We start from the raw sequence: 25,370 nt of genomic DNA on the forward strand, positions 1-25,370 counted from the left end.
GGTGACATCAGCACAAAGAACAGGGCACATCGAGTGAATGGCTGAGTCTGTCAATCAAGCCATTTCCACACCAACTGCCTTGTGAGGAAGCACTTTGAGGCCACCAGTCCCTGGACTCGCTTTTGCTGGGGGTGAGGGGTGGGGCTTGTGTTTCCCACAGAACACGCTGAAGCCCAGGAACTGTTATGTCCTTCTACTGTGTGAATTCTGGGGATCAGGGTCAGATTTTCAGACTTGGTAGCAAGCAGGTACCTCTCTCTACCCAATGCGCCGTCCCTCCAGCCCTAAAGCGCAGTTTTTGAGGAGTTAGTTATCTGGGAACTTTCTTCTCAGAGCAAGAATTCTCCCCTGGGGAGCATAGGCCCCGTGTCCTACGTCTCACACGACAAATAGAGTCCATAAAATGACAAACTATGAAGGGTTTGAGAGATGGTCCATTGGGCAAAGCGCTTACCGTACATACGTGGGGAGATCCCCATAGGCATTGCCACAAGTCTGCAGTCCAAGTGCGCCTGCGCGCGCCGGGAAAGTGGGAATAGACGGGAGGACAAATCCTGGAGACTGGCTATCCACGCTGGCCAATCAGTGAACTTCAGGTTCAGTGAGAGACCCTGCCTTAAAAAAATAAGGTAGGGTCCGGTGAGATGGCCTAGTGGGTAAGGGCGCTTGTTGCCAAACAGCCTGACTTGCGTTTGATCCTCAAAATCCATGTGGTAGAACCAGCTCCTGTGGGTTATCTGCTGATGTCTATATGTAAGCCCAGACTCACTCTCTGTCTCTCCCTACACACACACCCCGCACACGCACACACCCACGCACTCACGCTCGCACAGCAAAACTGGACAGCCAGAAGTAATCGCCAAAGTGAGGCCTGTGAAATATCCGGAAAAGTCAGTCACCTTATGCCAAAGAGGAAACAAACTGGGGATGCAACAAAATAAATGTCAACCGGAGGGCACCATGGAGGAGCCACAGAGCTGGTCGCCACTTTCCCTCTAGAAATCAGGACCAAGCTTGGATCTGATGGCTTTGTGTGCTGAGATGAGAAGTTCTGCAGTAGCAATGCGCTAACATTTGTGTAAGCCCAAGGAGGGAGAAAACCCTTCCTCCTCCCAGAGTTAAAACACACAGATTACAGTAGTGTCTTGTGGGGTTCCCCTCATCAATTCTTGTGGACGGTGGACAGGAAAGGCTTGGTGGACACCCACGGAGAAGGGAAGGCCAGCTATGCTTCACCTCGGGGAGTTCCTCCTCACTGGGACTCTCTTGGTGACCAGCTTAGCAAAGGCTTCAGCAAGTCCCATGCCCAGACACAACACACTCTTCCAGGCTCTAGAGGGTTGGTGGCTGTCACTCCCAACTGGGAGAGAAGAAACCAGACAAAGGCACGGCTCACGGCTCAGCTCCCTTTGCCTTCCATGATGCACACGTTCCCTGCGTGTAAGTCCATCTCACCTGGTGGCACATCTTGAACCCTGACCATGACCTCTGCTGTGCTGTGTTTGTAAGACCCGACAGGAACAGTTTATGCAAAACTGGCATCAAAATTGAGAAAGCTTTAAAAACAAACAAACAAAAACCTTTTTGTTTTAGTTGTAAGATTCTAAGTCAGGGGCCCGTGAGATGGCTCAGCTGGTAAGGGTGTTTGCCACCAAGACTGACAACCCACTGATGATCTTTGGAATCCACACTGAGGAAGGAGAGGCAAGAGCTGACTTCTTGCAAGTTGCTCTCAAGCCTCTGCATGCATGTTGTGGTGTGCGAGTGCACAGGTATGCACATATGCTTATGGCATGCATGACTGCAAACACACATACATACCAAGAAAGTAATAAAAGACTTTAAAAAAAACCCAAAGTCAAAACAATAGAACCAAATTTTTCTTACCTAAGAAAGCAGCTCACACACCCCATTCAAAGTCAGCTATGGTCTTTCCAAAACCCTTAGCCACACTGAAGATGGAAGTAAGGGCAAGCCCGGCATGGGAGCAGCATCTTATAATACAGTGTTTCCTGCAGGATATTAAAGTGCTTTATAAATATTAACCATCACATCTGTCTTCATTCTCATCACTCTGGGTGAGCCAAAGGCTTTATAGATGACCGGCCAGTTATCCAGGCCACCAGAGTAATAGCTCAGGGCACCTTTCCCAGCTGGTGATTTCCTCCGCTCTCATCACCCCATTCCTCAGAACTGTTCCAGGGCGTTTGTGAGTTACCCTGGCCCTCCCCTTCTTCCTGCCTCCATTACTGGAACATGCCTGCACCTCCCTCCCTCCCGTTTCTACATATCCGTTCAGCAAAACTGGAAAATGTGGATACATAAAAACAAAGGTAAGCCACTCATTTTAGATAATGGCTGCTGGGCTGGAGGAGAGACTCAGTGGTTAAGAGTACTTGTTGCTCATTCAGAGGATCCAGGTTCAGTACCTAGCACTCACACGGTGGCTCCCAAACATCTAAAACCCCAGGGAACCCAGCAGGCATACACATGGTATACATACATGCATGTAGGCAAACCATTCATATAAAGTAAAATAAAAAGTCTTAAAAACTTTTAAATGATAATAATAATAATAATGATATGCTAATAATTACCATGGACATTTAGAGCCTGTCCATCCTGAGGATGGGGAGTTGGTAAAACGAGAAGAGGAAGCTGTAGCCATACAACAGACCGTGTTAACACCCGGTGTCTTTAAATGACAGCTGTGAACTGGGTTCATGAGTTCATGGACTGCTGAGTTCTCTGACAGAAAGAGCTGGGCCAGAGCCGGAACCATCGGACTCTCTCTGGGGCTGAACAGGATGGTGAGTGTGGAACAACCCAGCTACCCTCCCACCTTGGCCATGAGGGAGAAACACACCCACTGAGTCTGAGTCGGGAGTCTGTCAAAGCCGGATCTCCTTTAATGGTATCAAGCAGGGACATAGATAGGGTTGTGATGGAGGTGGAGAAGCTTGGGATGAGTTGAAACAGAGTGAGGAACAAGGGCCAATAATATTCTGCCATGCTAGCGGTGGCTGGGCAGAGGCGGGCCTAGGTCGGGTAGCCAGAGACAGGTTTCCAAACTCTAGCTAGGCTCAGGAAGTTACCCTAGGCCTCTCAGCAACTCAAGTCAGGCTCAGGAAATAACACTGGGCCTCACACCCAGGTCTCATGAGGCCCAACAATGAACCAGACTGGGAAGGGTCATCAGTTCTGAAAGGAGTCTACTCACATACATGTAGCTAGCTGTATTTGCTACTGTGTCCTTCACCCTAACATTCATGAAGAGAGAACACCACAGATGGTCTCACTGTGTGGAGGGGACCCAGCAATAGGCACTGTTACTCCCACCATGCTCAATGGCAGAGCCCAGGCCAGTCAGGGTCTAAGATGATAAGGTGGGCTATGTCGCCTAATGTGAGGACACAAGAGAAAGCAGGCGTGTATGGCATGTGTCCACGCAGCTTCATTTTCCCTGTTTCTAAGCAATCGCTTTTGTATCATGTTCGCTTAACTATTTAGAATTTCAGTGAAAGCTTAAAGTTCATTCTACTTGTTTAGACACTGCAGAGGAGTCTTTCTCTAGACACTCAGAGTACATTTTGATCACTTCAAGGCCTTCCCCTTCTTACTTTATTTTGTGTGTACATCATGTGTACATGCATGTGCTCATGGGTGCATGTATGCCATAGCATGATGTGGAATGTCCTTCTTATATCTGTTGCTCTTATTGGTTGATGAATAAGGCTCTTTGGCCAGTGGCTTAGCAGAGTAAAGCCAGGCAGGAAATCCAAACAGAGATATATATAGAGAGAGTAGGCAGAGTCAGGGAGATGCCATGTAGCCACCAAAGGAGGAAGTTGCCAGCCACGTGGCAATACACAGATTAATAGAAATGGGTTAATGAAGAGCTAGCTACGAATATGCCTGAGTCATTGGCCAAACTGTATTGTAATTAATATAGTTTCTGTGTGATTATTCGGGTTTGGGCAGCCAGGAAACAAAGGTGCAGTCTCTGTCTACAGTAGCACATGTGTGGAGGTCAGAGGTCAATGCAAGGGAAGTGGGTTTTTTTCTCTCCACCATGTGAGTCCCATGTCAGACCTGGTGGCAAGCACCTTTACCTGCTGAGCCAGTCCCTTCCACTCCGTTTTTAAAACTAGATCTTTTTCTATCAGCTAAAAGAAGGTTAATCACTGTGGTCGGTTTTCTCTCCATATTACAATTTTTTATTTTTAATACTCTATGTAGAGTCCCTGGTTTATCTCCTTCCCATTGCCCGGCTGCTCCCTACAGAGGGCATCAGTCAGGACTTTTTTCTTCTTCACGTTTAGCGAGTCTGTAGCTTTCCATCGCCCTCCGAGTCATGAAAATGCCAGTCAGTAAGTTAATCACAGGGCGCTTCCTTTCAGTTTCTCCACAGAAGCCAGTCTGTGGAGATGAGCTCAGGGCTTTGGGTCTTTAGTTACTGGTACCCAAGACTTGCAAGGTGTGGAGAGCCTTGTGTGGTGCCCAGGATGGGCTCAGTACAGTTTCTATTACCTAGAAACTTGTGGTTTCAGCCAGGAACGAGAGGATTTGGCATGTGGGGTGATGAGGTGTGGCTGAGGAAGGAGGGCACGGTGCTTGTGAATTTTCTGCGTGAACCTTCAGGAGCTGAGGGTGGAAAACCACCTTGGGGAACACTCAAAGCCGGTCAGTCCAGATGGACAATCCTCACCCATGACTTCTGGGTCAAGCCTGCACCTCCCCTGGAGGAGGAGCCCTTGGGTGATCAGACACTTCACAGGCAGAACCTACACAGGCTGTGCCCATGAGAGCCCCCAGAGCTAGCATGAAATGACACTCAGCTATCAGTCTGAGGAATTCCTGAGCAGGGAGAGGGGGAGATACAGGGAACCAAAAAAGGAGGAGACCTGGCGCTTACCTGGAGGTGGGAGGAAGTAGGTCAGTGACTTGTTTCCATAGCAACTGTTACTGAGCCAAGACAAACAGGGGCCCATACTGTTAGATCACTTCAATCCGAGTTGGCCGGTGACTGCAAAAGGCAGGACCTAGTTTCCTCAAAGTAAAGAAGTTTGGCACACCTGCAGCAAGTTGATTTTGTTTCGTTTTGTTTGAAATAGTAAAATTAAGAAACTCCAAACTCATTCCAAATCAGCTTGTGAGTTTAAGCATAATCTGTGTTTTACTTGTGGAATTGTGTTCTGGATGTTTGCGGTGGTGTGTGTGTAAAATTTATTTTGTGCGTGCTTATGAGATGGAGTACTAGGCATATGCACGCTACAGTTTCAATGTAGAGGCCAGGGCAGGGGTGAACAAGCTCATAGGAGTTTGTTCTCCTGTCTCGGTTAGGGTTGCTGTGATGAAACACCGCAATCAAAGCAACTTGGGCAGGGGAAGGTTTGTTTGGCTTACACTTCACAACCCTGTTCATCTGGGCAGGAACTCAGGCAGGGCAGGAAACTGGAGGCAGGAGCTGACTCGGAAGCCATGGAGGGTGCTGCTTACTGGCTGGCTCAGCCTGCTTTCTTAAAGACCCTAGGACCACCAGCCTAGGATGTGCCCGCTCCTAATGGGCTGGGCCTTCCCCCATCAATGACTAGTTAAGACAACGCCCCACAGGCTTGCCTGCTTAAAGCCTGTCTTCTGGAGGCTTTTTCTCAGTTAAGGATCACACCCCTCTCAAATGACCCCAGCTGTGTCAAGTTGACTTGAAACTAGCCATTGCACCTGGCGGTGGTGACGCAACCCTTGAATCCTAGCACTTGGGAGGCAGAGGCCGACGAATCTCTGTGAGTTCAAAACCAGCCTGATCTACGTAGTGAGTTTCAGGAGAGTCAGGACTACACAGTGAAACTCTGTCTTGAAAAACCAAATCAAAACAAAAACAAAAAAACCCGAAACCACAATTAAACAAAACAAAAAACTAGCCAATGCATGGGTGCTGGGGATCATACTCAAGTCACTGGGCTTGGTGCCGGGTCTTATATCTCTGTCCCCTATCAAAGATATTTTTTAAATTTTATCAAATTAAAAAGAACTGTAAAATGGATTTTTGGGTAAATAGAATTCTGTATCTTATTTGAAAACATAATATTTAAGATTAACAAAAAAAATAGGAAAGAAAAACCACTAAAAAAAAAATGAGGGCTATTTCTTCTGGTGGGTCAGAGCAGAGCAGGAAGGGACAAGCAGGGGCCGCCACTGTTCCTCAAACCCCACCCCCAGCCACCATGTCTGCCCTCTCTGGTGAACTGACACAGAACATAAATGATTTAGGCTACTGGGCTGTGTGTGTTACAAGGACGGGAGAAAGAGCCCTGAATGTTTATATGAATTAAGCAAAATGACAGTTTAAATCCGTGGTACAGTTGTTAACCCTGTGTCCTTTGATCTTTTCTGTCTGCCAGCCTCAGCACCTCCTGGCTTGCTTGTACTCTGACCTGCTCCTAGCCCAGAATGTGCGTTCTTTCCCTGCTGCCTCAGGAGCAAGAACCCGGGAACAACAGGCATGTGGGGCCGCCCTTGCCAGAACGCAGGTTCTCGTTTGTTTGTGTTTATTTGCTTGCATGTCTTAGGTTTTTTTTGTTTGCATGTTTATTGTTTTGTTTTTATTTCCAGACTGAATCTCACATAACGGAGGCTGGCTTCAGATTCACTATGCAGCTTAGGCCAGTCTTGAACTGGTTCTTCTGTCTCTAGCGCCCAAGTGCAGAATTACAACTGTCTCTCTGGGGGCCCTCCTGATGAATTCTTTATTTGGTGCCATGTCCCCCAGCAGTGCCTTCTGCACCTCCAGATCCCAACTCTTAGAGTCCAAGACCAGTAACTGTCTCATTTCTTTGCATCCATTCTTCTGATCTCTCTTTGCTGTGGCACCTGACTGTCCATCATTAACCAAGAGACGGGGAGAATTTGCAGTATAATGTGAACCATCTGCTGCCCCAGTCACTGTGTGACTCCTGGCTAAGGAACTCTGTGCAACAGCAGAAAGTTAGGGCCGGGGTCCCTTCCGCAGAGGACTACTGTTGTCTAGGGTGCCTGTGGAGGGTGGGCTGACTACCCGCTCTGGCTTGGCTCCCCTCCTGTGATAAGGCCATGGAGTCGAAACACGATGCTTTAGCTTTGTCTCCAGACCTTGGCCACGCATCTCTATCAGATGTTAAAGGGACCAGCACTCACTCAAATAATGGGCTGACTTTCCGACTTGTCTATGAGCACCGCTTCTGCAAGCCTAGGCCACGTTTACTGCAGAGGCACACGCGTCGAAGGGTATGAAACACACAAAATGTGACTTTGTTTCATTGCAATTATTTACTTGCATGTGTGTGGAGAGCACATGACATGGTCTGTGTGTGGAGGTCAGAGGGCAACTTATGGGGTTGAATTTGGGTTGTCAGGCTGAGCCATCAAACGCCTCTGCCTGCAGAGCTGTCTTGCCAGCCCAAGCAATACTTTCAGACTATTTTATCCCAAAGTTGGTTTACTCTTTCTCCAGCCTGTGATATGCAGAAAGGGCTCCGAGGGGAAAGTGCCTGCTGGGCAAGTGAGAGGACCTGAGTTCAAATCCCCAATACCTACATAAAAATTAAGCAAATAAAGAAACAGGTAGTGTTGGAAGTGGGAAGGGGGTGGGGACAGGCAACCGGCAGTCTGTGGGGCTCATTAGCGAGCCAATCTCACAAGTAGGTGAGCTTGTTCAGAGAGTCCTAACAAATAGATCAATCAATCAATAAAATTTAAAAATTAAAATAAGGTGGAGAACGGTAAGGCAGACACCACTCCTGTCTTTTATCTCTACAGCTTTTGCCTGTGCCCAAGCGAAACAAAACAGAAACTTCCACAGCTTCTACAAATGTTTGCTACTTTGGAACACAAGGTCAAGGCCTCCCAGGCCACTGGAGGGAGTTTGTCCAGCAAGGTCTGGTGAGAGGCTGGCCTTCAGTGCTCCGAGGGAGTCCCTTCTGCAGACCTGCAGGTGGGAACACAGCCCTGAGGCACCCAACAGCTCTGAGGTGAGATTTCCTCCCTCCTTGCGTCTCTGGAAGGCCATTAGAAAATGCTATCTTTCTTGTTGACTCTGGCCTCCTGCTTCCGGGAACAGGAGATGCTATACAGAGAAAAGAAGGGGCCTGTCCCTGTCCCCACAGGGCCTGACCTCATAGCACCCTCCTCTTCCACTCCTCCAGGGCTGCTCACAGGATAGCAAGGCTGGTGCCAGAAGGAAGATGGATCACTGGGGTCATGTGCAGCCAGGACTTCCTAGGTTACATAGAGGCTCCTCCTACCCAGTGAGGGGGCTGCTTTCCCTAGGCTGCCCCGAGCTGAGAGAGAGATCTGAGCTGAACTTGCCAAGATTGCAGCAGGCTCCCTTTCTTTGTAAGATGGCAAAGGAAAGACCAAGAAGAGGCCGTCCCTGAGAAAGGACGTTTATGACTCAGGAATCTGCGAGGACAGACAGTGGGGGTGAAGTGGTGCTGGAAGCCAGGGTCAGAAGAGGTCAGCTGCAGAAGGAGCTAGAAGATCTGAGTTTACTTCTCACAGGTCATGGCCTTTCTGTGCCCCTTCCTGGGCCAGAACAACCTGCATGGGTCACAGGCAGTGACTGTGGAACCAGACCACCATTTGCTCAGCAGAAGGCCTGGGGAAAGCCTGTACTGCCTGCATCACTAAGCTGGAGCCTGTTCCTCTATGGAACTGCCCTTCTGGGATACAGAGTCTGCATCCTGTATTGTAGGCACAGACTGGAGGTATAGGTCACCTTGTCACTAGGCCTCAGGTTCCTGCTGTTTGACCAGCCACTCTGGAAGCCGCTGCCCACTTGCTGCAGGGCAGGGCCATCCTTCTGGGGCTCCTAGTACTTTCCAAGGATTCTCACCAGGACTCTCCCGGCCCTGTTGCAATGCTCCTGTTGGGCAACCACTGTCTGTTTCTCTGAGGGACTCTCTAGAGAAACCTTGGGACAGATAAAGCCTGTTTGAGGCAGGAGGAGTCCTAGGAACCTCATAGGTACCTGGAAGCCAAGTGGGGACTGTGGCAGTTCAACAAGAGCAGAAAGTTACACGTGGGGGTGGAAAGGGGGTGTATAGGAAATGTTGTTGTTAAAAAATAATGTTGGGGTGTTCCGGCAGGCTTGCAGAGCAGTCGCTAGTCTGACAAGGACAGCTGTGGGTCCCTGCAAGATTCCCAGGGTGACAGGCTGGTCCTGCCATGCGGCCGGGAGAGTCAGGCGGGCGTGCGGCGGATAAAAGACTTACAGGACATAATAAATAGACATAAGGCTAAACATAAAGGTAAACATTTATTACTTAAAGAAGAGGGAGACAGAGAGACATGGAGACAGACATAGAAGAGACACAGAGAAGACACATGTGCACACGCCGAGAGAGAGGGGGGGGGGGGACAGAAGAAGAGGGTTAAGATGAAGACCAGGGGTCAGAAGTGGCTGGGAGTGGGCGTGGCTTGCCCTTAAAGGGACCAAACCAAAAGAATAACAGGAAAGACGGGGGTGGGCGCACATGGAGTCCCACTGGGTGCACATGGAGGACAGGCTGTGCATGACAATAGAACAGAAGAGGGGGAGGGTCACATGCAGTCATCATGTGATAGTTTATCACAGCCCAAACCAGTTGACCAGAAGCGGAGCTGCTCTGACAAAGACGTAGGAGTCCTGATGGCGGTTACAGGAACATTGTTAAGACAAGTTTGTGAAGACCCCAGCGGAGTAGAAGGGAGCTTCACGAGGGAACTGTCTCCCTCTCCTTCCTGTTGGACAAGGTTGAAGGGGCTGCAGTCTTGGGTACAGCGGACTTTCTTCCCCTCCCACCCTGTGGATGCTCTCTAGGATACAGTAGCCCCCTCCTCACCTTGGGCCCGTTCTTGTTTATACTACATTCAGTCAACTGTGGTGTGAAAAATATCACATGGAAAACTCCAGAAGCAAACTTAGGCTTCAGATCACGTGCCACCCTGAGTGGCAAGATGACATCTCCCAGCTGGGACACAAATCATCTTTTGTGCAGTACAAGCGTTCTGTTCCGACAACCAGCCCCCGTCAGCGGCAGCCCCCGTCAGCGGCAGCCCCCGTCAGCGGCAGCGTCCGCACCAGACCGCAGCCTCTGTAGTCTAGTAGCTGTGTTCTGCGCCTGCGCTCCAGTGACCCCCGATTTTATTTAACCGCGGCAGAGTACTGGCAGTGAATACCCGAGAAGTAAACAGCTGGATCGAAATAAACCCGATAAATTCCCCTATGCCAGCCATGCAAGGAATTCCCTATGCCAGCCATTCAAGGAAGAGACTGTGAGGAGGGAGGCTTTTGACTCAAATATGATGTATGTTACCTGAACTTCAAGAAAAGTGGTGGATGTTAAGAATTTCTTCCATTTAATGGGTTAAAAAAATAACAACAGGGTGAAGTTGAGAGGGTAAGGAGGTAGGAGGAGTGGATCTGGGAGGAGCCAGGAGAGGGTGCACTGTATGAACTTCTCAGAGTCAACTGTAAACATTTAAGACACCCTTATTACTTTTGCTGTATGCATATGTGTGCCTGCCTGCATGCTTGTCTGTGCAATATGTGTGTTGTGCTTGCCGAGGCTGGAAGAGGTCATCGAATCCCCTGGAGATGGAATCACAGCTGTGAGTCACCATGTGGGTACTGGGAATCGAACCCAGGTCCTCTGGGAAGAATAGCAATGGTCTTAACCTCTGAGCCATCTCTCCAGTCCCTAATAATTTTTTTTTTTATAGAAAACGATTGGTTCTAATGACAAAACACTTCCTTCAACTGGGTTTTACCTATACAGCTCTAAGGGAGGAGGAGGTGTTTTCCTACTTCCCAGAGCACAGGTGATGTTCTGGGTACCAGTTGATAAGCTTGACACTTACCGGGATCTGGACTAGAACTCATGGAGGGTCATGGAGGGGTCAGGAACCAAGCCAGACTACTTAGAGATGTCCTTTAGCAGCCTGGGGAACAACCACTCTGGTCTGTATCCTGAGTTGCTAGGCTGAGCCGCGTGACTCCAACTAAATGGCGTAGTGCTCAGAATCACAGCTTGCTCGTGAATGTGTAAGGAAGTTGTAGTTTGCGTAGCCGTCTGGTCCTGGCAATCAGCAAGGTGGTAGGATTTAACAAGCAAGCATTTTGCTTCCTGGGTGCTAGGATTCTATGACTTAGACACTACTGCCACCTGGTGGTTGTAATTCCAAACTACAATTTCAGAACAAATGGACCTTCCTCCTTCTCTTCCTCCCCTCCCCTCCCCTCCCCTCCCCGCCCCTTCCCTCTTCTCCCCTCCTCTCCTCTCCCCTGCTCTCCTCTCTCCTTCCTTCCCTTCCTCCTTTCTTGTATGTGTATATGAGTGCATGCAGCAGCCTGTGAGTCGAGGTCAGAGGACAATTTTGAGGGCTCACTTTTCACTTTCTACCTCTCTGGTCCCTGAAGCAAACTCCAGGTTTGCTGGGCTTCTGGCCAGTTCTCCTGCTTCAACTGATGGCACCACAGGACTCCTGGAACGGCAGGTGTACACTGCCACACCTGGCCTTTTACATGACTTCCAGGACTTGAACTCCAGCTGTCAGGCTTGCATTTTTACCTGTTTATCGTGTAAAACAAGTAAATAAAATCTACTCCAAAAGTTGAAGCCTGAGCTTGAAGTCACACAGCGCTGAGGCCTGGGATGGAGGAGGCAGCTGTCCTCAACTGAGTCTCTCCATGGCCTCTGCATCAGCTTCTGCCTCAAGGTCCCTGCCCTGACTCAGAGTGACCCCTGTGAGCTATAAGATGAAATAAATCCTTTCTTCCCCTAAAGGGTTAATGGCTGGAAAACCTCAGGTGGACTGTGGAACTCAGGACCAGGAAGCAGGAAAGCTGATCAGAACTTCTGTAGGATCCAGGGATCCCTGATGAGATCAACGTGACAACTCCATTACTGCAGGGGAACAGATCTGCGTAGGGAATCTTTCACCACAAAAGAACCATTTTCCGGCCTATAAAACCCTACTCCCCTCGCCTGGCACACAGTTCTCTCTCTCCCTCCAGCAATCCTGATTTAACATTTGGTGCTGAAACCTGGGAGAGGACTGGGGTCCTGCTCCGCAGACCTTCTCTCTTGGTGTCCTCCTACTGTCCCTTGCCCAACCCTCTGTCCGTTTTTCTGACATCATCCCATAGAGGTGTAACAACCAGCAGTTATGACCTGAAACCTCTGAGCTGTTGCCACTTGTGTCTCTGTAAGCCATGTAAGCCCTACTCGGGGGCTGTGTGGGTGTGCCACATGTGCCCAGTGTGGGTGTGTTTCCTCCTCTGCTTCTCGGTGTGTCTGCTGACCTCCAGAGCATAGGCCTTTCACCAGTCACGACCAGTGCACCAGCATCTTACACCAAAGTAAGGCGTGGGGCTAGCTTCTAGGCACCATAGAATGATACCCTGCCTGATCCCAGAACTTTCTGCTTCCAGCTTTGCCTGCCAGGTCATTGGAATTTGGGACACACATTGCAGCCCTCAGACACTCATTTTCAGCCAATTCCTGTTTGTAGATGATGGTTAATTATCAGAAACCAGCCTCAGTCTTCCCTTTCCCAAAATGGGATCCAAGGTCTCCATTCCTACACGCTTTTGGCTTGGCTTAAAACCTCAAGGTGAGTGTCTGGACCCAAAACAAATTGGACAGTACTTTTGTATCACTGTTGGAAGCAACTTCGTAAGACGGAATGGCAAATGATCAGAAGTCCCCTGCCTTCCAGTCCCCTCTTTCTCTTCAGTCCTCGATTCCCCCGTTTCTGCATGTCAGGTTTGATTGCTCAGACTTCTAACCCAGGTTCCCCAAACTCTCTGTTGGCTGCAAATTCAGCTGACGAAGTCCCTCTCTGCCAAAGCAGAGAATCAGCTGGATAGCTAGTGTCCTATGCTCTTTACACCCACTGAGAAGCGGGCTCTGGAGGAGGAATTTGACCCTCCCACTTTAAAATTAAGCATGCTTGTTTTGAAATGTCCTTCAAAGCCCTTTCCTGGCCCCCTGACTCCATGACAGGAAAAGGGAGGGCAGAGGAGCCCAACCTTTCCCGCCTCCTGGAACCTGGCTGGTAATACTCCTTTGGGAGTTTCTATCACCTGGACACAAACAAACCCTTGCTGTTTTTGAAGCACCCTAATCTGTTTTTCCTCCCCTTGTCTTCTCCAACTCTGAAAGCAACCTTACCCTGTAAGTTTAGCTACTCTACCAACTACCTATGGGCTTGTCTTCCTTGAAGTGAGAACAAGAAATTTCTCCCTCTGTCTATTTTGCTATTTTGGGTTACCTGCCTAGGCCACAGGTACCCTCTCCTCCTATATCCATACTAACTTACTAAAGCGAGTATTTTCTTTAAATAAAAGGGTATAACGATCTACATTTGACGTGTGAGATATGCCCTGGTTGGAGGTGGGCTCACTTTACTAGGAAATTGGGCTCCTCTGAAAGGGAGACGTTAATAAAGTTCCCAATGCACTGAGTCCTCAGGGGAACAGCACACCCTTTACATTAGACGAAGGTGACGTCAGTTGTCTAAGGTGGTTCTTTCTGTTTTGTTTTATTTGTAATTTTAATGGGTTTTTTTTGTTTTGATTTTTGACACTGTTTTTACGTGATGCATTTACAGACTTCTAAGGAGAACCTGAAGGTTTTCTGAGCCTGAGCCTCATGCATGCTAACACATGCATGCCAGCACATGCATGCTAACACAGGCACTAATGCTTTGAGATTTACATATCACAGCAGAGTCTCAGGATAAACCGCCAAGTGCTCCACAGGCTGCTGCCAGTAAGGAGCTGCTTCTTGGGCTCTGCTGGGTCTCAATGCCTGCTTCTGCCTGGTTTCCCCAGGCCCCTTCTCAGAGATGAAATGCACCCGCCCCCATACTCCTTTGTCCCACGGGTGTCTGCCTTGTTTCCCTCTGAATAAGAATACGGTGACTAGAGAGTGTAACATGAGGGGCCGGCTAGTTGGGGTATCTGTTCCCACCCAGTACCCCACAACCGGCAAGTCCCAGAGAAAATCAACCACACAGAGATCTCTATAAGTTATAAACTGATTGGCCCATTAGGTCAGGCTACTTATTAGCTCTTATAACTTATGTTATAAGGATAACCCCATTATCCTTATCTACATTAGCCACATGGCTCCATACCTTTCTCAGCTGGGCAAGTTACATGCTGCCTCTTCGATGGTCTGCGCAGGAGTGGCTGAGGGAGCTTCTGCTTCCAGAATACTCCCAGTCTCTTTGCTCCACCCTTACTTCCTGTCTGGCTTTCCCGCCTATACTGCCTGCCTGGCCAATCAGCGTTTTATTATGATTGACAGAATACAGACAATTCTCTCACACCAAGAGAGCTCTATGTTAAGTTTTCCTTTTGCAATGACAGTCATAAAAACTTAATCCCCCCAAACAAGGATGAGGCCTTGGTTTACTTCAGCATTGCCGTCTCTCTCCACAGCTGGGAGAATGAGCCTATCTTCTTCAATACTAAGGCCAAATCTCAAAGCTGCTTTTACCAGCCATAGCAGTGTGTAGTTGAATGTAATTGGTCTCCCATAAGCTCACAGGAAGTGGCACTTAGGAGGTGTGGTCTTGTTGGGGGAAGTGTGTCACTGTGGAGGTGGGCTTTGAGGTCTCACATGTGCTCAAGCCATGCCTGGTGTCTCAGTCCACTTCCTGCTGCCTGCGAATCAAGGTGTAGCTCCTCCTCCAGCACCATCTCTGCTGCATGCCACCATGTCACACCATGATGAGAGTGAACTAAACCTCTGAAAATGTGTGCCAGCCCAGAATGCTTTTCCTTATAAGAATTGCTATGGTCGTGGGGTCTCTTCACAGCAGAAGAAACCCCAACTAAGACAGCAGCTATGGAACACCAGCTCTTTCTGGAAGAGAGCTTCCCACAGGTGTGATGTGGCATTCTGCACCCTCACCTCCATGTTTCCTAAATAAAGGAGGCTGCCAGATACCCTGCCATCAAACTCACAGGTTTGGGAAATTATACTGGATACCTAAGTGGTGTTCTTGAACTTTTGATAGACAATACTATGAAAACGACCCAACAGGATCCTATTTTTCTCTCAAATTGTGGGATAGACGCTGACTTTAACTGACTTGCTAAGTATCTAAGTGTTAGATCCTCATGTAAGACTCTGAGGTCACAAACAGCTGGTTATGGTTACCTTATGGCCTCTGGTACATGGTCCAGTCAGTTTTACAATAGCGTTTTACCTTACAAAAAAAAAAGCTTACATTAATCATGATGTTAAAATTTTTCCTTATTAACTCTTGTGGAGGGCCACAACCATATTCTCCATTACTTTAAGGGGCAGAGGTAGTTGACCTCTGTGACTTCAGGGTGTGGCAGTACACACCTTTAATCCCAGCATTGGGGAGGCAGAGACAATGGGACTATAATGCGCATGTGCTTGGTAACTTTCCATTGCTGCGTCCCTGCCTACTCCCGAGGCGTCATCTGGGTTGATGGGCAGCAGACCAATCCAAGAATGACACGTCCGAAGCGAGGACTGTTTCCTATATAAGGGATGGGTTCCCCTCATTCTGGGTCTCCACTTTGTAAGCTTATGCTCTCTCTCTCTCTCTCAAGACGCATTAAAGCTTTTCTACAGAAGGATCCTAAGTGTGCCGCGTCATTCTTGCTGGCGAGACAGTAGCGCGGGACATCTGGTGCTGAAACCCGAGACGCCGGGGGACCCTGACCACTGCTCGCACCGCCGGAGACCCCTTGGACACAAGGAGGATTCAGAACTACAGGTCTGTATGCTCAGAGAGGTATGACTATTCCTGGACTTTTTGATTTTGGGCTTGACTTGTCTCTGCCTTGGAAAGGTTTCGTAGAGGCCTTGGTACTTCTTTTAGCAGTTCTTTTGGGATCACTTTGGAATTGCTTAGAAGATAAATCCTGCCAGGCGGTTGTTGCAGAAGGGGAGGAAGTTCAGGATAGCATGTCAGAAACTGAGCACAATGAGAGGTTGGGCGCGCACAAGAAAAGGACAGTCCCAGATAAGAAAAAAAGACCCCCCGATGGTTCTAAGAAAATAAGAACGGGGAAGAAGACTGACCTACAAGGTCAAAAGCTTTCTGATACCAACAACAAAAAAAGGAAAGAACAATAGTTTATATCTTCTGCAGAAGCTCGAAGCTCTGCAAATTTAAAATGACCATGAAAATGAGCATGAGAACGAAAGTTCTGGCTCAGGAGAAGAGATAAAAGAACTAGATACGGAGGAGGAGGCAGAATTAGAAGAAGAAGCGGCTAGATATGAGAGGAGAAGATATCCCCATAATGGGGCACGGTCTTCCAGCGGTAGGGTCGTGAGAAAGTCATCCCAAACAGCCCATCCACCTCCTTATGAGCCGCGCCCTCCCCCAACCGCCCCTCCGGCGCTTCCTTATGAGGAACGCCTTGGGCCAAAGACTTTTAATCCTAAACCTAATATCAACAAACAGGGCCTGGGTTTTTCCTAGGCGCCACTGGGGCAGCACGGCCCATACCATGAAAAACAGAGACCCCAGTATGGGGTCTAAAAAAAATTAAAGCAGTGAATCAGCTAGTTAATGAGCAATTGGTTCTGGGACACATAGAACCATCCATCTCTCCGTGGAATATCTACTTAAACAAAAAGGGGGAATAATGAAGGAGTTGCCCCCGATGCCAAAAATGGCCATTGCCATGGCTCTGTTCACTATAAATTTTTTAAATTTGGATGATAATGGCCAGAATGTGGCAACACGACATTGTTCGGATCCGCAGCGGCCCAAGGATTTGGTTAAATGGAGAGATGTGCTTTCTAATGAATGGAAAGGCCCGGATCCCATTCTATTGAGATCCAGGGGAGCTGTTTGTGTGTTCCTGCAGGATCAGGAAAACCCATTCTGGGTACCAGAGAGACTGACCCGAGCGGTGAAAAGTGATCCACAACACGCGGACTCGCCTGAAGATTTGGCTTCTGTTCCTCCTGCCATTTTGCGGATGGATGACAACGGTTATGATGGAGCAGCGATGGGGGATACTCTCAGCCTTCCCGAAGCCGACACCAGTCAGTCATAGATTGGCGGTGTTCCCTCGGTTTTTTACAACCAATAAGACTCTGGGGCTTCCCTACCTTCCTAGAGATGATTTATAAGCTTAGCCGAAGGAGTCCAGTCCTGGATTGTGTCCTTCATTTCCTACTTCAAAGAATGGGTGGGGATGGGAATGTTTGAAGCAGTCCTATGCTGTGGAATAGTGTTTCTCCTCTGGATGGTCTGCCGACTCAAATCCCAAAGCCGTAGGGACAAAATGGTTATTGCACAAGCGCTGGCTGCCCTGGAACAGGGGGCCTCTACTGATGTGTGGTTATCTATGCTGAAGCAGTAAGGTTTATGCCAACCAGCTCCTGCACCCCTAGGACAATGGTCCATTGCACAGGGTGGAGTGCTTGGCTTAGCTAGCCCTAAAGGTTGTCGAGCTGAAGAGCATCGCACAGAGAATGGCCCTCTCTGAGAGATATGTCGCCCTGCATAAGGGTTTCCTGCCATATATTCCCTTTCCCAGAAAAATGGCAGAGGGCAGGCCGGATAAGTTCCAGATGTCATGAACCTAGGGGCAGATTCCGTGCAAGCCCATTATAATGTTTCCACTCTGGGAAGTGCGACCTCTATCTTTGCCTTCTGAGGGAGTTGCCTTTCTGCAAAGAAGTAAAAAAGGGGAAGATGTGGAGGGCTGCAACCACATTCTCCATTACTTTAAGGGGCAGAGGTAGTTGACCTCTGTGACTTCAGGGTGTGGTAGTACACACCTTTAATCCCAATGCCTGGGAGGCAGAGACAGATCTCTGTGAGTTCAAGGTGTTATAGCACACGCCTTTAATCCCAGCATTGGGGAGACAGAGACAATGGGACTATAATGCGCATGTGCTTGGTAACTTTCCACTGCTGCGTCCCTGCCTACTCCTGAGGCGTCACCTGGGTTGATGGGCAGCAGACCAATCCAAGAATGACACGTCCGAAGCGAGGACTGTTTCCTATATAAGGGATGGGTTCCCCTCATTCTGGGTCTCTGCTTTGTAAGCTTATGCTCTCTCTCTCAAGATGCGTTAAAGCTTTTCTGCAGAAGGATCCTAAGTGTGCTGCGTCGTTCATGCTGGCGAGACGGTAGCGTGGGACAAACTCTCTCTTAATTTTTCCCACAAGGTTATATGTAATACAGGAGACCCAGTGACAGATTCTGAACTTATGCTGGCCAGTGAAAACAATGCCTCAAGCTCTCCCACCAATCAATGACCTTACATCCTGTGATGGACAACGATGGCAGAAGCCATCAGTCTCTCTGACACCTATGACAGTGTCTATCAGGGGCTCCTCAGATGGTTTTCTTGCCGACTCTCCTCCTAAGAAGGGTACAACTATTCTTTATTTCAAACTACACTCGTAGTAGTTATCACAGTATTCCTGTCTCACCCTTGTATGCCACAGCTGTTAGCTCACACAACACACTCCAAGGTACATCCTGTTATCAAATGTCATCAAATGTTGGGATCTTTGCCAGCCGCTAAGGTTTATCCTGGCCTCTCTCAGAGGCACACTTGCGGGGCGCCATCCTGTCCAGCAGGAATGAACGCCACCAAAAACGAGAATTCCTTCTCTGGTCACATCTTTATTTGGAGCATTCCCTTGAGGAAAATTGGGGGAAGGGACGATAGAGCAGGGACGAGAGAAAGCTTAGAGAGAGGAAGTAGGGTCCCGAGGCATCTGCTTTTAAACGGTGGAGCAGCTTGAACGCTGTCCTGATTGGTTAATGCCATTCTGCTGGTCTGAGCATGTGCAGGCAAGGGTGCTCAGCCCCACGTGGCTACCTCCAAACTGCAGGACCAACCTGTGCCTCCAGGTGGCTCCCAACATCTCCCCCTAATTATTGTCTTTAAGAGCAATAAGGCAAAACTATTTTCCAATCTGGTCCCCACCTAGACGCAGCATGCCAAGGATATCTCTGCTCCCACCCATTCCTAAGGAAGGAAAAGGCAAAGTAGAGTAAGAGATAAGAGGTTGCACAGGGTGTTGCTCAAGTCGATGTTGTGAAACAGCTGCTCTTGGCACTGCCCAGAAGGTCATCTCTGCTGTCTCCGCATGAATCTTCCACAGCAGGACACTCAGCATCCACTGGGTCGTCTTCTTTATCTCTCTGGTCGGTCTCGCTGGCATCCAGATGTATGTCAGCATTCCTAGAAAAACATAAACAAAACTCTCCTCCCAAATAAACATTTAAGAGTATTAAAAACTCTCAGTGTAAAAATTCAGCACAATCAGTACTGGAAGTAGGCTGGTTTTGAACTTAGAGATCTGCAGGTCTCTGCTTCAAAAAGCAAATCTTGTTTGCCTGTACCAGCAAAATTTTGAATTAAAAATTAAGTGTATAGAATGCAAGAGAAATCCTTTCTCTGGGGGAAGCTGTCACTGGTAGTGTAGTCCCCCTCTATTGTTTAAAAACCAAAGCAGTTGTCACTGGGAATTGAACTCAGGACCTTTGGAAGAGCAGTCAGTGCTCTTAACCTCTGAGCCATCTCTCCAGCTCCCCTATTCAGATGGAAAAACCTCTAGGTAGCATTGTTTATCTCACCAGGTGCCTCAGGCAAAAGGTCCGCCTTTCTTTGTTACCTAGGATACGGTAACCAGGTAAACATGCCTTTATTATGATAATCACGACCAGTTCTTTAAGGGAGAATGGGCGTAGCATCGATCTGGCTACTTCCTGCTGACGAAGGGACGTTGTTTAGGGGATAAATGTTTTTATCTGACTGAATTTTTGGCGACAAATGTTTTTATCTGACTAAATTTTTGGCGACCTTGGCTGAGGGCGGCGGCAGCAGCGGACAGCGGCGGCTGCCACAGCTCCGCCTCTGAAGCCCATAATGGCGCGCTCCGCATGGCCCAAAGGCATGGCTCCGCCCCGGGCCTTGCGCGGGCTCGCCGTTTCACCTCAGGCAATGAACTCGCACCGCCGGCTCCGGCGAGGGGGGGCATCCGCCCACCCGTGGGGGGGCTTCTCCTGCCCGGTCCGCCTGCGCGCAGAGCCCCGTTCTCTGGGAACTCACCTCCCCGCTCGCCCATGTTGCTATGGAAACACAGTTTTTCCGCAGAGCCGATTCAGCTCCTCTTTGCCTTCTATGGCGCCGCTGCTCACCACGCAGCTTCCGCCTCAGTCAGGCGAGTCCGCTCAGGTGCTGAAAAAGTTCTCCAAAAACCATAGCCCCGCCAGAAGGCCGGGACATATAGCCTCTGATGTCACACGGACTTTAGCCTGCCCGTCGCCATGGCGATCTGGCTTTCCGTAGGCCCCCAGCAAACTCCCCGCCAGCAACCGGCCAGCATGGCCACGCCTCCCGAACGAGCTAGCACTGGAGAGTGCAATTTTGCGTCTCTCTCCTGAGTAGCTGGGATTAAAGGTGTGCACCACCGTGCCTGGCCCACTTCCGTGTTTCTAATCAGGCATTACCGCTCAAAGGCGGGCCGGCTGCCGCCAGCACTCTCAGCACGATCAAGCAGCTTGTCTTTCTCAGTCAAAAATTAAAGTTTTTTGTACGTGAGAGCCAGAGACTGAGCTCTCTTAACAAAATTAGGCGAAAATCACCTCCAAAAGCTCTGTGGCTCTTTAAGAATAGGGAAGGCAGTGATCAAGTTTGCCTCCCTACGAGACTGTTGCCTCCAGTCTCTATCAGCGAGTATGCACGGAGGAAGCCGCGGATCTCCCAACCGTAAACCTCGCTTTTTCTCAGCTCCACCTGCACTGAACTTAAGGGATTTTTCTTCCCCGTTGCTTTTTGTACCTTCTTTCAGATACCTTAACTTTGATTTTTTTTGTATTTTCTTTTCTATTTAGGCCTATCCTTTGAAATTCCTTTTTACATTTCTTTTCCTCCCCTTTCTGGGGATTCACAGACGTCACTCACCGCTCCATGTTCTCAGAGTTCTGAAATTCAAGGCTCTCTGTGCTGGTGTCTGATCTTGGCTTTTTCTCCCGGGCTTTCTCAGGGTCCCCCGGCGTAGTTGTCAGGGTCCCTCAGCGTCCCGGAGTTTCGAGCACCAGTTGCGGGGCGCCATCCTGTCCAGCAGGAATGAACGCCACCAAAAACGAGAATTCCTTCTCTGGTCACATCTTTATTTGGAGCATTCCCTTGAGGAAAATTGGGGGAAGGGACGATAGAGCAGGGACGAGAGAAAGCTTAGAGAGAGGAAGTAGGGTCCCGAGGCATCTGCTTTTAAACGGTGGAGCAGCTTGAACGCTGTCCTGATTGGTTAATGCCATTCTGCTGGTCTGAGCATGTGCAGGCAAGGGTGCTCAGCCCCACGTGGCTACCTCCAAACTGCAGGACCAACCTGTGCCTCCAGGTGGCTCCCAACACACACTCTTTCTGCTGCCCTCTCTACCTCACCTCTCCTGTCAACTCGAATCAGTTAAGACAGATCTGTGTTCCACTCCTGACAGCAGGTCAGGTGGCCTCTGAAAAGGGACTAATGGGTCACTGACCCATCCCCTCTCTTGCTGCTCTGGGTATTTTCCCTAGAATTCAGAACTAGAACATCTGGACGGAGGCTTCTTTGTACAGTTAACCTCTCTGATTCACCAGCTCTCAGAAGACCTTAAAGAAATTTCATGTCAGCTTAACAGCCTTGGGGACCAACTTTGCAGAACTCCAAAACTAAAGAGGACTCAACGTCCGGACCCTGCTAACTGTGAGATTTGTACCCTCCCTCAGGGACAACTATGCTTTTGTACCAACAAATCTAAACCGGTTTGTAGTCAGACTTTCTTTTGACAAATAATGACACGGAGATTTATTAATTATGAAAATTCGACCTTAGTTTAAGCCTTTCCCACTAGTTCTAATAACTTAAATTAACCTGCTTTTATTAATCTACATCTTACCCTGTGGCTTATTACCTTTCTTTCATCTTGCACCCATTTCCTCCCTTTGTCTCCTAGCGCTTCTCACCTGCCTAGCTTCCTCCTCCTCTCCCTTTCTCTGCCCACAAGTCCCACCTATTTTTCCTGCCTAGCTATTGGCTGTTCAGCTTTTTACTACACCAATCACAGCAATACACCTTCACACAGTGTACAAATACCCCACAACACTAATTTGAAATGGGGTCCAAAGACTTAGGGACCAGAAAAAAAAATGCCAAACTTCCTCCTATGGGTAGACCTTGGTCCCCTCCTACTCTGGCTCCACCCCACAGCCACACCTTTCCTCCCTATGACCCTCACGCTGGATGTTTACCCTGTCTTTTAAAGTTTGCTGAAGCTCCTCCTGCCAGCCCCAGGTCCACATTAGCACATAGCTGCTCTGGCTGGGTCCCCCCCATCCCCCCACCCCACCATATCCTCTTATCTGTTGTTATCTCACTCACTGTAGCCCTCTGTCTAGTGAAATGAATATTTTTCAAGGTTTCTCTGGGAGTGCGCGTCAGCAATCACACCTACCACAGCTGTTCAAGCCAAAATTCTCCTGCTACCTGAAGTCAGTCCAACACAGGCCCCCCTAGATCTCGAGGACCCTAATAACTGGACTCTGCCCCAGTTCGGCAGGAAACAGCCAGGTGAACATGGCACACTCTTCCTTTTGATATCCTCGGTATCCAGAATAAAGGGTTAATAAACCCCCAAAACCGTAGGTGGACTGAAAAGTCCCGAGAGGAAAGTTGGCACACCAATAAGGTCTATAGGATGTGAGGACCCAGGAACCCCTGATTAAAAGATCAACATACCAATCCCCGAGACTATAGGGGAGCAGATCTGCCTAGGAAATCTAATCCTCACCTCCAAACTTCTCTCTTGTGCCCTATGAAACCCCAATCCCCAGTACTTAAGGACAGAGTCTCCCCTCCCTCCGAGAGACCGCTGCCCTTCCCTGCTCTCATGAGCTTCTGTAGGTGTTTCCATGTGGCCCCCACCATCCTGATCTAACATCCCCAAGCTGACTTTGGTCACGATGTCTTTCTATTTTGTTTTATCCTAGACAGGGTTTGACTGTGCAGCCCTGGCCATCCTGGAACTCACTGTGTAGACCAGACTGACCTTGCCCTCGCAGAGATTTGCCTGTCTCTGCCTCAGGAATGCTGGGATTAAAGGTGTACATCGCCTCTGCCTGGTTGGTCATGACATTTTTATCACAACCATAGAAACCCAAGGTAAGGCAGGTGTTGAAAGGAACAGTCCTTTAAGGGACACAGAAGACACCATGAATTCCAGTCCCAGCACAGGGCCATGGTACAGCAGGAACGCCACAGATGACCCCCCTTTACCCTCTGGGTCGTTGAATCCTTGTACCACCCTCTCCCCCCGTTCTTCTTGGCATGCTCGCATGGACATTCCACACATTCACTCCTGTGTTTCAGAAGGCTTGGCAGACACAAGCCAGCTGAACACCTCATCACAGCTAGAGGCCTTTGCTCTGCAAAGCTCTACCATCACCTGGCTTCTACCCCATACTTTCGTTGGCCTTGAGTCTCTGCTGAGCCAGCTCAGGGGAGGGGGAATGTAAAGGTGGGGGAGTTGAGAGACCCCTCTAAAGTCCTTCTTCAATCCTGTGAAGGGAAAGTAAGAATGTAGCATGGGCTCCAACCTGACAGGAAGCACACAGCAAGATCAGCTCTCCTCAGGATCCATCCCAGGACAAGTGTGGACTTTTTAGACAGAAATCCACAGCGGTAGCTGGGAGGCGACAGTCACGGCAAACTTCCTGGGGGAACTGGAATGTTCTACATCATTTACAGGAATTAGTGTGAGGGAGTCTGGCAGAGTCGCCTTAGATTCACACCGCCCTTCATCTGTATTAGGTGTGACTGAGCGTGGTGAGGAGAAGCCAGGCAGCAAGGTTGAGGGGCGTTCGGCCTGTGGATTCAGGAAGCAGACGTCTTAATTTTTCAGCTCTGTCAGGTGCTTTCTAGCCGCTTCCTCTGCTGCCTGAGAGGCATAAATCCTCAGTCTGCAGGCCTCTGAAAGCCCCCTCAGACACCGCCCTCTCTCCAGGAACAAAACTGTGCTGAAAGCAGCCCATAAATAATGACACGGGGAAGCCTCAGTCACTGAGTTGTGCAAAGCCAGGGAGGAACCTCTTGAGGACTCTAGGCAGACTGAGATGCCACCAGAGTGAGGACACAGAGAGATGAACACAGACTACGTGATGCTGAATCTCAGAAGAAGGCAGAGCCTGAAGGATAGTGCTGTCTGATGCTGCTGGTCTTCTAGATGCTTCCGTGGGCTAATCATTTGTGCTGCAGACAGCACTTGTTCAGGGTCTTTCCATTCGAGGCCTACCCTGTGCTGGGAATAAAGGAGATGTAGAAACTGGCTGGAACAGCCCCTATGACTCACAGCCTAGGGGCTTCATGGCTGTGTGAAGTTCTCACTAGAGCCTGAGAGGATGCCTGGGACCCTAACTAAACATTGCAGTGTCCACCTGAGAAGCACCCTAGGGTGCTCACATCCTGGGGGTGGAAAGCATAGCATCTTGCCTTGCCAGCAATCAGTCCTCTCTGACCCACTGGGGAATTGGGTCTCCTGCTCCTCCTGAGTCAGGTCCCAGGTCAGAAAGTTCCTTATCAAGGTTACTAGGTGAATTTTCCATGCCCCCGCAAACTCCCAAGTGTCCGGAGTCACAATGGCTTTGATGGGGGCCCCCAGGGTGACTCTAGCTTCAAACATTGACTGACCCCAAGTCTGAAGTTTGGACTAAGTGTGCTCAGAGCTCAGACGTTTTCCTATGACCTGAAAGTGTTTGCCCTGTTGCCAGGGGTGCAGCAAGGCAGGAGATGGCATTTGAACCATTACACAGCAACCCTACAGAGGGTGATTTCTGGATGGTAAAACCAGTCACTCCCTTCACGAGGGCTTGAGGCTGTATGTCCTGTGGATGGGATCCTTGGGATACTCCCAGGTAAGTTCAGGGGCATGGGCCTTGTGTGTCGTGTACCCTTCATTTAGGAGTCTTTATTGTAGCGTCAGATCCTGGGAGGAAGGCATCAGATTGACCAAGGTCAGAACATGATGCTGAGAAGGAATGAACTCAAAGGAAATTCCTGAACTTGAAATGATATCCAAGATTTGAACATGCAGTGGAAACTGGAAAGACAAACAAAAACAAACAAAAAATAAGATTTACAAGAACAAAGAAAGCATGAAGTTGCCTCATGCATTCAGAGCGGAGGGCCAAGTTTTCAGGTGGTCTGTGGAGTGGGCCACACACACACCCTTGTGCCTTCCTTCCTTCTGAGTGGGGTCCCAGGGAGGAAAGGTTCCTAGTCCAGGAGACATCCTATCCTCTTGGAGTTTATTCAGTACGTATGTGGGCTCAGGAGCCTCGGCT

General features: G+C 49.1%; 1 protein-coding gene across 4 annotated transcripts; it reads left to right on the forward strand.

Annotated features, from left to right (window-relative positions):
* The first annotated feature begins 7,761 nt into the window (after positions 1-7,761).
* LOC125390502 (uncharacterized) lies at positions 7,762-18,126 on the forward strand. 4 transcript variants are annotated; one of them, XR_014996879.2, is made up of 5 exons: positions 7,762-8,006; positions 12,449-12,630; positions 14,845-14,994; positions 15,614-15,780; positions 16,886-18,126. XR_014996879.2 is itself a non-coding variant. In XM_085676356.2 (4 exons), the coding sequence occupies exons 2-4, from the start codon at positions 12,576-12,578 to the stop codon at positions 17,075-17,077; spliced, it is 414 nt and encodes a 137-aa protein (XP_085532482.1). In that variant the 5' UTR covers positions 7,765-8,006; positions 12,449-12,575; the 3' UTR covers positions 17,078-18,126. The 4 variants fall into 4 exon arrangements, 1 of the variants encoding a protein (XP_085532482.1); XR_014996883.2 differs by lacking the exon at positions 12,449-12,630; XM_085676356.2 differs by lacking the exon at positions 14,845-14,994 and having other exon boundaries at positions 7,765-8,006.
* The last annotated feature ends 7,244 nt before the right edge of the window (positions 18,127-25,370 follow it).

Source organism: Myodes glareolus, chromosome 13 (assembly GCF_982192425.1).
Source record: "Myodes glareolus chromosome 13, mMyoGla1.1, whole genome shotgun sequence".
NCBI classification, from domain to species: Eukaryota; Metazoa; Chordata; class Mammalia; order Rodentia; family Cricetidae; genus Myodes; species Myodes glareolus.

Bases quoted from the DNA above. Each gene is read 5' to 3' on its own strand.
- LOC125390502 (XM_085676356.2), top strand. From the start codon at position 12,576: ATGGGATCCAAGGTCTCCATTCCTACACGCTTTTGGCTTGGCTTAAAA. The intron at 12,631-15,613 runs GTGAGTGTCTGG...CTCTCTCTCAAG, and splicing joins GCTTGGCTTAAAACCTCAAG to ACGCATTAAAGCTTTTCTAC. The intron at 15,781-16,885 runs GTCTGTATGCTC...GTGTTCCTGCAG, and splicing joins AGGAGGATTCAGAACTACAG to GATCAGGAAAACCCATTCTG.